Source organism: Grampus griseus (assembly GCF_964374135.1).
Source record: "Grampus griseus genome assembly, chromosome: 6".
NCBI classification, from domain to species: Eukaryota; Metazoa; Chordata; class Mammalia; order Artiodactyla; family Delphinidae; genus Grampus; species Grampus griseus.
The window spans coordinates 85,610,173-85,624,241 of NC_139000.1; the positions used below are offsets into that span (position 1 = coordinate 85,610,173).

The 14,069-nt window shown below is 52.9% G+C and overlaps 1 protein-coding gene across 1 annotated transcript in view; it reads left to right on the forward strand.

Annotated features, from left to right (window-relative positions):
• The window catches only part of AOPEP (aminopeptidase O (putative)), a 358,819-nt gene extending 357,003 nt beyond the window's left edge, over positions 1–1,816 (forward strand). Inside the window, 3 exon segments of the mRNA XM_082656731.1 lie at positions 589–609; positions 612–632; positions 635–1,816. Coding sequence (XP_082512857.1) covers positions 589–609; positions 612–632; positions 635–862 — 270 coding nt within the window. The 3' untranslated portion in view covers positions 863–1,816.
• Positions 1,817–14,069: the final 12,253 nt, after the last annotated feature.

The window sequence follows — 14,069 nt, forward strand, 5'->3', positions numbered from 1 at the left end:
CAGTTCTCATTTTACACACTGGCTCAGTTCAGCAGGAACAGGAGTCGAGCCCTAGAGCAAAGCCTTCCTGTCTGTGAGTGCCCGGCGGCTCGGGAGCTGGGGCTGCAGCCGCACGAAGACAGGCCCGAGCGTCCGCAGCAGAGCTGACCGGCGGCGGAGGCCCCTGCGTATGTGCCCTGTGTGTGGGTGTTGCTAGAGCTCTGCTGACATGACAGGAACGAACTTCCACCCATTGGCGCCACGCCTGCCATGCAGGCAGTGCATACCTCTCTGTCACGGTGTAGGACGGCCCGAAAGCAGTCGGAGTGAGTGCGGGGCTGAAACAGGCTGCCTTTCTAGTATCTGTCCTGTGAACGGAGCCCAAGTTATAGCCGCCGGCTTTCACAGCCCCGTGTGAGCAAAGCGAGTGGCACATGGTGCAGCTGTAAAGCCCCTCTCGGGGCTGTGAGATGTGCCCTGGCCTCCTCCTGTCCTCCGCTCACGGCCCTCTCTCCAGGGCCGAGAGCAAAGGCACACACAAAGGTACTCGTTTACAAGAATTCCTCCGTTGTGACTGGGCAGTAAATTTTATTGCTGTTTCCTTTGCAGGAAAGATCACAGCGAGATTCTTTTTCATGCATCTACTCGTAGCCCTGGTGGGACCAGGATCACATTGACCCTGGACATCAAAGGAAGGATTATGGGGCTGCTAAAGCCATCAGCCGGCAGCAGTGTGCACACTGGGGCGACCTTCCCAGAGGCCGTGGCCCTCACAGTGGAGCCCGTGTCAGAGGCACATCCTTGTAAACGGTCTCCACGGGGCTGTGTGATGCCTCTGTGCCCACCCTGGCTGTGCCACCTCAAGATCCTGAATCTGAATTGAGTCTCCCCTGTGAGTTCAATGCAGTTTTCACACAAAGATGGAAGATACCTGAGGCCCGTCGGAAGACCTGCTGAACCTCCTCCATCCGTCCCTCAGCATGTGGATGTTTGTTTCTGTGCTTCCAGAAGGTCAGGGTTTCTGCGTACTGGGACCACCTCTGCGGGATTACTTTGATTGATAGGTCCTGTATTTAGAGTTTCCAAAATTTTAGTACCTTTTGGTAGAAGTACAGGATAACACTCGAAGATGTATTAATAATAAAATGTAATGGATTCGTTTTTTTTTTTTCTTCCTGTTTGCTTCCTAATTTAATACTGTTTTTGAAAAGGAAAAAAAAAAAAAAAACGTGGAAGAAGAGGGTAGTCTCCTCCTCCTGGTGTCATTCTTCTCTCACCTTACTGGTTTTCTCTGTAGTTTTCAAGGTGGTGCTGCTGTTCCTGGGAGGACAGTGGGGCCCCCTGCTCCTGATGGAGGTACCATCGGGCACCCTGGGGTCTGTGGTGATGTTGCCTCTTTTCCCACAAATGTTTGAAGTTAAAAAACAAAAAAAAGCTTCTCAGGACTGTCCAAAGGGAAGGACGGCTTTAAAACGCTCCAGAAGCCACAGTGGTTGGTGCAGTCACGTGATGGCATGAGGCTGAGCGGAGCGGGAGGGAACTGACCCGCCTGCAGGGGCTGCGCTCGCAGGGCCGCGGACCCGCCGGTGGGGGGACGTGCGGCTCCACACAGCCCTTCCTTAGGAGCTCCTGACCTTCAGAGTTACTTAACAGTGACCGTCATTCCGGAAGGGTTCCTACGGGTTGGTTCTTTGCTGTTACATGTGCTCTGCCTATGGTTGTATGTGCTTTTGTTCACCACGTTGGTGGAAGAATAAACATTCGGTTTTTAAATATGAAGAAATGTCAGGACGCTGTTCTCTGTGAAGACTTCGAATAAATGACTCTTTCTCCCTGTGGTCGGTGTGAGTCTGGTCCTTTGTGCGGCGGAGCAGGAAGCCCGGGCACAGCCTGCTGCTCTGTGCACCACAGGGGCTGCGGGTGACCAACCAGCCTGGTGGTTTGCTTTGGTCTTGTTTTTCCGAAAAGTTAAAGCCACGCTTTGTCATCTTTAGAAACTGCTGAGGCCAAGGTGAGTGGCCGCATGAGTGGCTTCGCGCTAAGATGGCTGGTCCCCTAGCCCTGTGGCCGGGGGTCCCGCGCTGGCTCCGAGCTCGGGTCCGGCCCGCAGGCGGCCGGTCCTGGAGGGGTCGTCGGGACCCGAGCGCCGCCTCGCCGGCTGTGGGTAGCTTGCCTTTCCGTCTGTAGGCTGGCGCTCTTGCGGGAGGGGCTGTGCCTGTGGTGAGGGAGGGGCGAGCGGCCTCCCTCCAGCTTCACCCCGCACCCGCTCCGTTCAGGCTCCGGGACTCCTGGGGCGGGTTCTCCGAGCTGGCCCTCCGTACCTCCCGCTAGGGCTGCGGAGGGCGTGCTGTGGAGGAGCCTGAGGCCAGGGCCTGGCAGGCGCTGCCGGGTTCCAGAGTGGCCACCAGTCAGTCAGAAGACAGGTGTGTAAAGCTAGCACTCTGCATTCTTACACGATTCATTTGTTTTGAAAAAAGTTTCATGTGGGTGATGGGCAGGTTCCCCAGGGCACGTCATGGAACTTAGGCTGCTTTATCAGCACGACGCGGGCACCTCCTGAGGGATGCCTCAGTCCAGGCGGGAGTGTTTGCCGAGGGGCCAGGAGCCCCGGGGACAGAGGCTGGCTGTCTCGGAGAGGCAAGGGTGCGGGAGCCTGCCCTCCCCAAGTTCCCCCTGTGGGTCAGGCCTGCACAGTGCTATCCCCAAGGTCATATACTAAGCGACAGGCGGGATTTCAGTGTGTCCACCTGGCTCGGGATTCTCCTCCCCCGAGTCCCTTTCAGGGTGTAGACTGTCTCTTCGGTAATAAACTTCTCAGGGATTCCTGGCCTTGTCCTTCAGCCAGAAGAGACTTGAGACACCTGCGCTCCTCACCCAGTTTGCTGTGAGGGGGCCTGGCTGGGGCCCAGGGAGCACATCAACTTGAATCTGGAACAGTTACGTCCCCACGGGGAAGTCTGGCACTCACTTTCTCAGGGGCACAACTTCTGATCTTTGCTGCCCCAGGAAGTATACCTTTCCAGCCTGTGTTCCCCCTGTCACGTTCCCAGGGTGAGCGGACGGGACGGCATGAGCTCTGCCCTCCAGGCCGAGTAGAGGAGATGAGCCGACAGGAGCCAGTCTGGTCACGAACCAGGTGATGCCTCCATCCGGAGGGGGGACCAGAGCACAGGAGGCGCCCAGCGTGAGCTTCCGTCGGTGCCCTGGTCTGGTGGAAGCGAGGAGGCCCCAGCCCGTGCCTCTTCTGCCGTTGCGTCCGTCGGGCTCCGGACCGCCGGCGGCATTCGTGGCCAGCAGGGGCCAGTCGTGGGAGAGGACGGCTTGCTCTTTCAGCGCCATGGTCGGTCCAGAGCTGTTGGTGGGGTAACTCGGCCTGGTTCGCGGGCTTGTGAAACCCGGGTGAGAAGAGGAGATCTTGTTCCCTGAGCGAGTTAAGGGGTTAATTGCCAAGCGACTGTCCTCTCCCTGGAGAACAAAGGACTCCACAAATGGAGATGCTCCCCTACCCGTCCCCACGTGCCTGGCTGTCGGGACCCGAGGTCGGGGAGGAGATGGGAAAGAAGTCAAGAGAAGGGGTTCAGGTCTCTCTCTTGGCCTCTCTTTTAGGATTAAAGGGTTTCAGGCACTTAGCTTTATTGGAATTTCACGTCAAAACATCGAAATTACAGTCTCCATCCCAAACGAGGTACAGAGATGTCGTGTTAGGCAGAACCCAGTGCCCCAGTGGCAGCAACCAGAAATAGCAAACCTCATCCCTAACGTTAACCCATCGCTTTCAAATGAAGACCTCTGAAAGGTTTCAGGCAGGTATTTCCAGTGCATTCTGGGTTTCCTGCAACTGGCCTGACCGCACGGACACTCAGCAGAGCCCCAGGCAGTGCCGTGGAGGCGGCTAGGCTGCCGTGCAGGGCGGTCTGCTCGCAAAGGGTTGCCTCGGCCACAGCCGGCCTCACCAAAGGCAGCTGGAAAGCAGAAGCTGAGTGACTCATCAAGGGCTGGTTGTTTCAGAGCGTGATGCTCTTGGCCAGCCACCTCCTCATTCTATGGATGGAGCCGGCTGGATGGGAGGGTGAGGCGTGGGAGAAGGAGTCTGCCCAGAACTTCTGCACGGCCGACCTGCCCTGCAAGTAAGCACAGTGTCCCACCATCTCCTGCCAAACAGAACTCGGGGTGTCCCAAGCCTGTGGCCTCCCTGGGGCGGCAGGCCGGCCACACCCCATTCCTGAGAAGTCAGCGAGGGAGATGCTCCCCCGGCACTTGGCCACCAGGTTACAAGTGCCAGCAGGTGACAGGGCTTTGCCAGATGATTCTTTACAGCATCCCTTCCCCAGGGCACCTTGGACTGGACCACCTCAGGGTGCAGAGAGAGGGTGGGGAGCCCTCTGTGCAGGGCCCAGCCACGGCAAAGACTCTATACAAGGTGCCGGGACAGTGGTGAGCCCAGGCCTAGACCTCCCGGAGCTGCCTCTGTCCAAGGAGGGCTGGAGCACTGGGGGTCTAAAGCCCAAGGGACCTGGGCGTTTAAAGGGCTGCCTGGACCTCCCAGGGCGGTGCCCAGAGGCCAAGCTCAGTGAGGAGAGCTCTTAACCCCCCAGGCCACTGTCCCCCTCGCCCTCCCTGGCTAGGCCCTGGGGGTTTACAAGGTGGAAGGGAGGAGAAGCTGGTTGGGGCCATTCACGGGCAAGGTTTTATAGATCTTTTCCCATCCTTTGGTGCTGTCTGGGAGATTGATTGGCTAATGAGGTATTTCTGTTCCAGTCTGATGACTAGAGAGGGTGTGAGAAAAAAAGAGGGAGGAGGCTGTCAGCCAAGCCTGGGGGCGGAAGGAAGTTACCATAAAACTACAAACGTTCCCAGTGGTTCCCAGGACTAGCACAGTCTGCTGAGAGAGCCTCCTGCCTGGATGGTGGGTGGGCATCCGGGCACCCTGGCATCGGAGCATCAGAGCAGAGGCAGACCCGGCCCTGGTGGGAAGGCCAGCCAGAGGAGCCCGCTCTTGGGGGCTGGGCCTGAGAAAGGGGGCTGGTGATGGTACCAGAACCCCGCGCTGGTCTGCATGTGCGTGTCTGGGAATGCGAGTGAGTGCAGAAATGCAGATAAAGGCCTCTCTGACCACACGTTTGCCCTGGTCCAGACACAGCTCCCATAAAACCAATCGGCCCTGCCAAGTGTCGTTTGAGATGAAACGAGTTCAGGGATTTGGCTTCTCAGCCCCAAGGACCGAAATGGGACGAACTGCTCCAGGGACCTGTCCGCGGCCTCCTGTGTCACCCGCCTAGGCCCCCAGCCTTTTCTGGCTGCTCACCACCGCCCGGGTGGCTGAGGGGGGCTGGCTGGGGCTCCCTCGCAGGATGCCCACCTGGGGGGGCAGAGCTCTGCCCCGCCTGGGAGCCTTGCGCCTGCTTCCCAAACAGCTCCTCTGTGGCTTTGTCTGGGAAGCAGAGGGGACTGGGCACACGTTGCGGATTCTGTTTTCTTAAGCCTTCTTCGTGCTCTTTCTGCCTGTAATTTCCTCCAGCTCCGGCCTTTGGGGATGGTTCCACCACTGAAAACCTGGCCCAGAAGGTGTTCTTACCTGTGGGGTGGAGGAGGTGCTGAAACTGCCTGCCGTTTGGGCCCTAACTACACTGCCTCTAGTCCCAGGTTCGGAAAGTTCATTTCCGCTCTAATAGGCTGTCCTTGTCACATGAGGTCTGGCAGGACAGGCCTCGGAAGCAGAAACGTGTGTCCTAAGACTGGTGAGGACGTTCTTGGTAAGATTAGAAAGGCAGGAGTGATGCCTCCGGTTTTCACGTTCTGACTGCAAGATTTAAGTCTCCCAGGACTTTGACATCAGTTACGTCTAAGGAGGGAGGCTCAAGACAATGTGAATTATGGGGATACATCAGCGATTAGATAGGAGCCAATTTTAGAGTTTGCCGATGAGACAGTACAGGTACAATGGTGCCCTTATGTTGGGTTGTAAAGAAAAGACGTAAGGGAAAGGAATTGTAGCTTTATGATTTTATCTGCTTTAATAAATTAAATGATAACGTTGAGGGAGAGAGAACTGCAGACATTGTGGCTTCAGCGCAGCTGGGGGTGGAGAAGGCGTTTTGTAGAGCGAGAGAGTGATTATTAGTGATGGCAGAAGCTGGGCAGATGGACAGATTGACATCAGGGGAGTTGGGTCGTGGCGCACAGACTGCCCCAACTGGGGGGACCAAAGCCCCGGTCCTCAGGCCACCCTCCCTCTAGGTCGGGGTACCTCTTCTTTTTCTAGAAAACTCTCTGTCCAATACTAGAACATAAGTCCTATAAATAGGCTGTAAAGGTGCCACCGTGCTGGTGGCAGAGCAGGGGCGCCAGTGCAGGGGTCTCCTTTCTGAGTTACAGGTGGGGATGGAGGCCTCCTTTTCTCTGCAGCGTCATTTAACAATGAGTCTATCTTGCAACAGACAAATACAAATCTTCCTTCACACATTGATGATTATAAATTCTTTTCGCACACATCACAGATATAAACAGTATATCAACAGAAAGCGCGCGCTGCCCCACCTCGTCCTGCCCCTCCTCCAAGGCCACCGCTGTGAGGAGAGTGGCGGCAGAGACTGAGGCGGTGCTGCAGCACACGCGCGTGCCCAGCTTACGCACACGCGTGGCAGGGTGTACACCGTTCTTTCAGTGGCTCCATTGTCTGGACATCACACAGCTCAAGAGGCAGTGGTCACAGTCTCCTTAGGTCCTTTTGTTCAGATCCCAGCCCTGCTAGCTGTCACCTGTGTGTAACCTCTCTGGGCTTTGGTTTCCTCATCTATAAACCATGGACAACTTCGTTAGGTGGTTGTGAGAATTAAATGAATGAATTTATGCAGAACTCTGATAACAGGGCCTGGCTTCAGCTATAAAGGTATATGTTACCCTTTGATGGCTGGTTTACTTTATTCAACCAGCCCTCTACTGATGAACCTGTGAGTTGTTTCCAGTGGGCAGCGATGTGACACTGCACTGCGATAAAGCCCTGGGCATTTCCCATATGCCCGGGCACCAGCGTGTCTGTGGGATAATTTCTAGACTTGCTCATGGTGGGCCCACGCAACCTGAAGTGGGGGAAGGCAGCTCTGAAGAACTGGCTTTTTGTTACTAGATAAAAGGATATGTAGTTTAAAAATTTTTTATTCAATGCTCTACCGTGGTAACACATACATAAAATTTACCATTTTAACCATTTTCAAGTGTACAGTTCAGGGGCATTAGGTACATTCACATTGTTGTGCGGCCATCACCACCATCCGTCCATCTCCAGAACTTTTTTATCACCCCAAAGTGAGACTCTCACCTGTTAAACAATAACCTGGAAGAGAATGGAATTCTCTCCTGCAGCCCATGGCACCTGTACGGTAACAGAATTACCATATGATCCAGCAATTCTACTTCCAGATGTATCCCCAAAATAACTGAAAGCAGAGACTCAAAGAGGTATTGGTCCACCGATGTTCACAGCAGTATTATTCACAATAGCCAAAAGGTAGAAATGTCCACCTTCCTATTTTCTGTCTCTCCAAATTTGATGGTTCTAGGTACCTCATACGAGCGAAATCATACAGTGGTGTCTTTTTTTGTCTGACTTATTTCACGTAGCAAAATATCAAGGTTCATCCCCGTTGTAGCGTGTGTCAGAACTTCATTCTTTTTTAAGGGTGACTAATATTCCATCGTATGGATATGCCACATTTTGCTTATCCACTCACCTGTCCGTGGACAGTTCTATCCACGCCTGCTGTGGGGTCTGGGTTTGCATCTTGCATAGAAAGGGTTCCCTTTCTGGCCTGAGGGCTGAAAACAGGATTCTTGGATTCTGCCTCAGGCCCCTTTCCCCGCTCCCGTGGAGAAGGACCCTCTCCTCCCCTCAAAGGACTAAGAAGTCTTCTTGGAAGCAGTGACCCAAAGGCTTTGAACTTGCAGACCCCAGGCAGTGGGGAGGGGGAGGCCAGGGGCTGAAATCAGGGTTTAATGTGAAAGTCTGCCAACCACAGGTGAGCAAGAAATTCTTAATGAAATACAAGAACATTCTTTCTACATTTTGGGAGTAGGAAAGTCTTGATTTTATAAACTAATTTTGTACTTATCTGAGTAATAGACTGTCTTCTCAGAGTGGCAGCAGCCTTCCAACCACCCTCATCCCTCCTCTTTTTCCAAGCAGAACTGCTCGTTTTCTCTGGAGAAAACCCACAGCCCCAGAGAGGAAACCTCCAGATACTTTGGTGGTAAAGAAAGAGGCCTAGGCATTTTTGTGTGTGTTTATTGTTATCTAAGAAGTAGAGCTCCAACGTGATTTCTCAGCACCATCTTTCCCTGTTGATGGAAATGCCTTTACCATATATTAAATCCCAGTATGGACTAATTCAACAAATATTGGGCACCTGTTGTATGCCTGGAACTGTTCCAGGCACTTGTATTGGGGACGGTCAAGTATATAAGTAGACTACGTGGGGTCTAGAAGGTGTTATGTGTTAGGGACGAAAGCTGAGGGGTGGAGAGTGGGGTGCCACTGGAGACGGGGGCATCAGGCCATATGGAGGTGGTGACGTGAGCAGCTGAGGGATGGCTGTGCATGTCTGGGGAAGGTGTGTGTGCAGGACAGTGCATGCAAAGGCCCTGGGCCCCCGTGGCTGGAACAGGTGGGTGTGTGAAGGGGTCACAGAGAATATTAGGTGGTGAAGTCAGAGAGTAAAAGGGGGCCCATACTGTGTAGGGCCTTGAAAGCCACTTTAAGAGTGTTGAGTTTTACTGAATGAAGACGGGAGTTTTTGTCGTGCTCTGATCAGGGGTGTGGCATGATGGAACCAGCAAGGGATCGCTGAGATGCTGCAGAGGGGCCAGGGTGGCGGCGGGGAGAGCAGGCGGATGCTGGTGTCTGCGAGGAGGGCAAGGAGCGGTCTGATCCAGCGACGTCCTAGTGACTCAGACGTGGGGATGAGAGAGGAGTGAAAAATAACTACAGAATTGGGCCTGAGTCCCTGGAAAGACGGGACGGCCATCGACTGACTTGGGAAGACTGTGGTTTGGGGTCAGGGGGTTGGTGGCATCAGCTTTGGACCTGTTAGTTTGACATGGTCACCTGACCTCCCAGTGGAAATAGCCACTGGGCCGTAGGTATTCAGGTCTGCGGTCCGGGGAGGGTGCGGCCCCTCTGCACAGAGGTGGCTCGTGGAAAGCCCAGCAGAGTGAGGGTACACGTGGTGGTGGCCCGGGCGCACCCGCCAGGCCGAGGTCAGGGGTTGAGCAGGGCCCAGCCCCCTCAGGCTGAGGGGAAGCCCTGGAATGTTCCACCAGCCAGAGGAAGCTGTCAGGGAGGATGGAGACCCAGTGGGTCAGGTACTGCCCAGGCTGGTGCAGGAGGCCTGAGAATGGTTGGCTGGAGCCCCAAGGAGGGCCCTCGTCATAATGAGTCGAGCTTTAGAATTTGTGCGTACTCTTCATTATACTCCATCACACTTCACTTTCAGGATTTTCCTGGCTGTTCTTGAACGTTTATTTTTCCATATGAATTTTGGAGTCAGATCACCTAGTTCTCCTATTAGGATTCTATTAAGTCTAATTTATATCTCTAAGACAGTTACTGTTGCTATTCAGGATATCTTTCCAGAAGGAAAGAACCACCAGATAGAGAGCAGTGGTTCTCAACTTGGCAATGTCTGGGCAAAGTTTCGATCGTCGCTCCTAGGCTGGCACCTAGCTCAGAGAGGGTGGGACCAAGCCGCCGCCACAGAGACTTACCCGGTCCCCAGGGTAGTAGCGCCACACTGGAGAAGCCTAGCCTCGAATGCCTGCACGCTGGCTTTCTGCTAAGGGCCCTCGTCTTCCTTTTCTTACTGAGTAGAGTATCGGGCTGCTGCATGGCACTCATCCTTCTGCAGTGCTCGAGAAGAGTAGACAATAGGTAGTGTTGTGGACGTTCTTAATTCTCTTCCGCCCCCCAGGCTCTGGCCCCTTCCTGTCTGTGGGAGATGCAGTTGGCGGTGTCCAGTACCATCACAGAAGCGAAACCAGCTCCACACTTGCTTTCCCAGCTCCCCTTACAGCCTAAGTGCGGGTGGGGGACCTGGGCTTCTCTAGTCAGATGCAGCAGCTGGGACTGTGGCCAGCCCTTCAAGAGCGGGGTGCAGGGGCCTGTCTCGCCACTGAAGGTTGCAGACCTTGCAGGACGAGCTACAAGGGTTGCAGAATTCAGTGACAGCAGCAGCAGCAATTTCCTCACCAGGCCACTCTGAAGCTGGGTTTTGGGCACTGCTGCTGGCTGGCTGGAGCGAGGCCTCGTCTGCCTGACAATTCTGTGGGCTTCTAAATACCCTTTGGATTGCTTCCCTTGTGCTTTCAACATCGTGTCTGTTTCTGCTGCTTGCAACCAAGAATCCTGACTGATTCACATGGATTCATCATATGGTGAGAAACACCAGAAGTCGAGATTTTCAACATTGACTTATGAGACTTTCTACTTCTACAGAAAAGCTAAGAAGCTAAGGACACTTTCAGTATCCAAGCATGCAAGTTTCCTACCCAAAACACCAAGTACAATAAGCTATATCACAGTTATGTCAGTACTGGGGAAAAAGGGAAGGTCCTACATTATCAACTTCCTTTATTACTGTCAGTCTGTATATGAGAGAGATGATTTGGACCCATGCTATAAACAAACTGTGGACTTGAATTTTACAAGAAGGCTTTAAGACACATTTATTTTGCCTTAATTTTGGTTCTTTAAGAGTGAGATGGTTTGGTGATGATTAATAACTCAGGATTGTTTGACGAAATCCATGTCACACCCAGCGTCAGGCAGAGGAAGGATGCCATCACCAGCAGTGCTGGCTGTGGGTGACGTGGTGATGGGCTGGCAGAGGAAGAGGAAGGCAAGGACAGCAACACAGTCAAGTTCATTCTCGTCCTCCTTGGAGAGCACCATTTGGATTCCTTGTCGAATAAGGAAGAACATTCCTCACGTTTGTTCTCACTGTGCAAACGCCAGGCCCCTTTGTGTAACACAGGGACAGGCTCAGTTTAGATTTTCCTCACATGCCCAGGTCCGCATCCTCTCCAGGTATCCCTTCCAGTCCCTGTCCTTGACTCCTCCACTTCGATGGAAAGTGTAGCTTTCTGCTGGCCTCTGGAAGAGCTCCCGTTTTTGTCTAGTACCCTTGTCCCAGCAAGAACGGGGCCGAATGAAGAAGCCGGAGCCCAGGAACGCCCGGACAGGGGCTTGTCCCCAGGTGCCCTCTGCTGTCTCAGATGCCTCCTGGACAAGATAAGAGGCCCTCAGCGCCCGGTGTCAGGAAGCAGAGTGATCGTCCAGAAAACCCACGCAGGCTGCTTGCAGTAGAACCGGGAGCGGCCAGGGTCCTGTGGGAGCCACGGGACGCGCGCTTCAAGGTGAGTGGAGCCGCGGGCCGAGTCCCTCCTTCCTGACACCCAGGGGAGCCCGGGGAGGCCGGAGCGCCGGGGCCATGAGTCTGAAACAGCAGAACGAGCAAGAGGGTGGGCTGTGCTTGTCAGATGCATTCCCGCTTGAGCAATGGGGGGAGCAACGTGTAGGTCAATTCCGCTGACACTCAGTGGTAGTATTTAAGTCTGGCTTAAAGGGAAAAAAGGGTATTTATGTGTGACGCACTTCGTTTGGTTTTAGCAGCTCCTGCTGACTGCCGGCCCTGCAGTCACTCTCCTCGGCAGATTGCAGACATCTGGTGGCAAGATTCCCAGGCCTAGAGATAAACCACAATTGGTCTTTTCCAGGGGCAGACCTATCTGGGTTTCGTGAGACCTGAAGCTTCCATGACTGGGGAGTAGAGGGAAGCTTTCTCTGAGAAAGATAATACTTAACGAATACAAAATTAGTGCCATGTGACTTTTTATTTAGAATGACAAACTATAAAACAAATTACAAATCTGAAAAAGCTAACAAATTCTGCAAACATCATGAAGTCCTGATGAATAACATAACCTCTGTATTAATGGGTGGTCATTAATGCCTTTTCTCCCTATAGTTTTGGGCTCTGTCCTCTTTGACCCAAGTCCAAGGCTTAGGAGAACGTTAGAGGCTTTGTAAAGGAATCGGGAAGTACTACAAACAGACTGAGGTAAGGTCAGGACAGGAAGGGATTTTCCAGAAATGCAGCTTAAACAATCTGAGATAACGGTCTTGTTTTTATTGTTTGCTGTGAAATACAGTGTGAATGGATGTCCACGTGGAAGCGCACTCCCCACAGGGAGGTCTGGTTCCCAGTGGCCGCTTGGTTTAGGGGTTACTCACTGCCACCACACTAAGCCCTTTTCTTCATGTCCACAGAGGTTGGTCACAGCTTCCCTGGCAAAAGCCAACATAGGAGAGGCGCCCTCAACACCAAGGGAAGCATATGATGATGGCACTAGTGATAAAAGTATTTTAACAATATACCTTTCATACTGTAACATTTCTCTAAAGAAAGGCTCAGGTCAGAAGGTCTTGGAATTTTCCAGATCTTCAGGTGGATCCGTATACCAAAACAAGTAACTCCCCTAAAAGCTCAACCTCTAATACATCAAAACTCTACTTATACCTCAAACAGGAGCCAAGAATGAGGGAAATTCAGAGATGACTGATGCAGAAATCCAAGTGAGAAAAGTCTGGACTCACTCGACAAACAGATCATACACAAAAGAGCAAAAGAATAAACCTGAAAGGAAAAAAATATCTTCAACTAATGTGAAATAAATATTAATGTTGGCATTGCCAATTCTTTTTTTTTTAATAAATTTACTTATTTTATTTATTTTTGGCTGCGTTGGGTCTTCTTTGCTGCACGCAGGCTTTCTCTAGTTGGGGTGAGCGGGGGCTACCCTTCGTTGCAGTGCGCGGGCTTCTCGTTGCGGAGCATGGGCTCTAGGTGTGTGGGCTCAGTAGTTGTGGCTCGCGGGCTCTAGAGCGCAGGCTTAGTAGTTGTGGTGCACCCACTTAGCTGCTCTGCGGCATGTGGGATCTTCCTGGACCAGGTCTCGAATCCGTGTCCCCTGCATTGGCAGGCAGATTCTTTTTTTTTTTTTTTGCGGTACGCGGGCCTCTCCCTGCTGTGGCCTCTCCCGTTGTGGAGCACAGGCTCCGGAGGCGCAGGCTCAGTGGCCATGGCTCACGGGCCCAGCTGCTCTGCGGCATGTGGGATCTTCCCGGACCGGGGCACGAACCCGTGTCCCCTGCATCGGCAGGCGGACTCTCAACCACTGTGCCACCAGGGAAGCCCGGCAGGCGGATTCTTAACCACTGTGCCACCAGGGAAGCCCCCAATTCTTTATTAGAAGTTTCCAATTCCCATTTTAGTGAATAGAGAACTGACACATAATCTCATCCAATGTTTCTAGAACACATCCTGTACCCTCCCGTCAGCCACCTTTGAGGTAATATGAGCTCTTTTGGTAACAGCCAGTGCTTAGCCAGTATAAAGCAAAAAGCCCCAAAGCTGGCTTTATTTCATTGCTAAGCAGTGTTGCTACCCCGTCACCACTACTTGCTACTGGGCTTGGGTGGGCTCTGCTCAGGGGGCACGGGAGGGAAACTTGAGGGATCCTGACTATCCTGGATGAAGAACGTCTTAGGGGAGCAAGAGAGTATCCCGGTGGATAAGACGAAATACCAGTAACAATTACAGGACTTCTTAGAAAAGAGATCTGTGGAAAACAGCTAAGTTACCTTCTAAATTGATCAGTGGTTCATGACCAATTTCTTGGTCCAAAGAGTTTGAAACATCCAAATAATAGTTGTGCATGTTGGTTTGATGGGGGGGGCGGGGAAGGAAATAAAAATCTGTTCTCCCATCCAAGCCTTTTCTTGAGTGATTCTCTAATCGACATCCGGGCTGAACAGGCACAGGGAACGCTGAAGCATAACCCCGTCATTAGTGAGTAAATCTCACTGAATTCAGGCTAAAGCACCTGACTTCTCATTTTGTAAAATATGTGCTACCAGATCTTGCCAAGACGTTTATGGCTCATTCTTGCAACTCAAGGAGGGAATGCATGCGACAAACAGGCCATAAGAAGCGGCCCCACCATTTCATCGCGTAGCCTCCCTGGTTAACTTGCCTGGG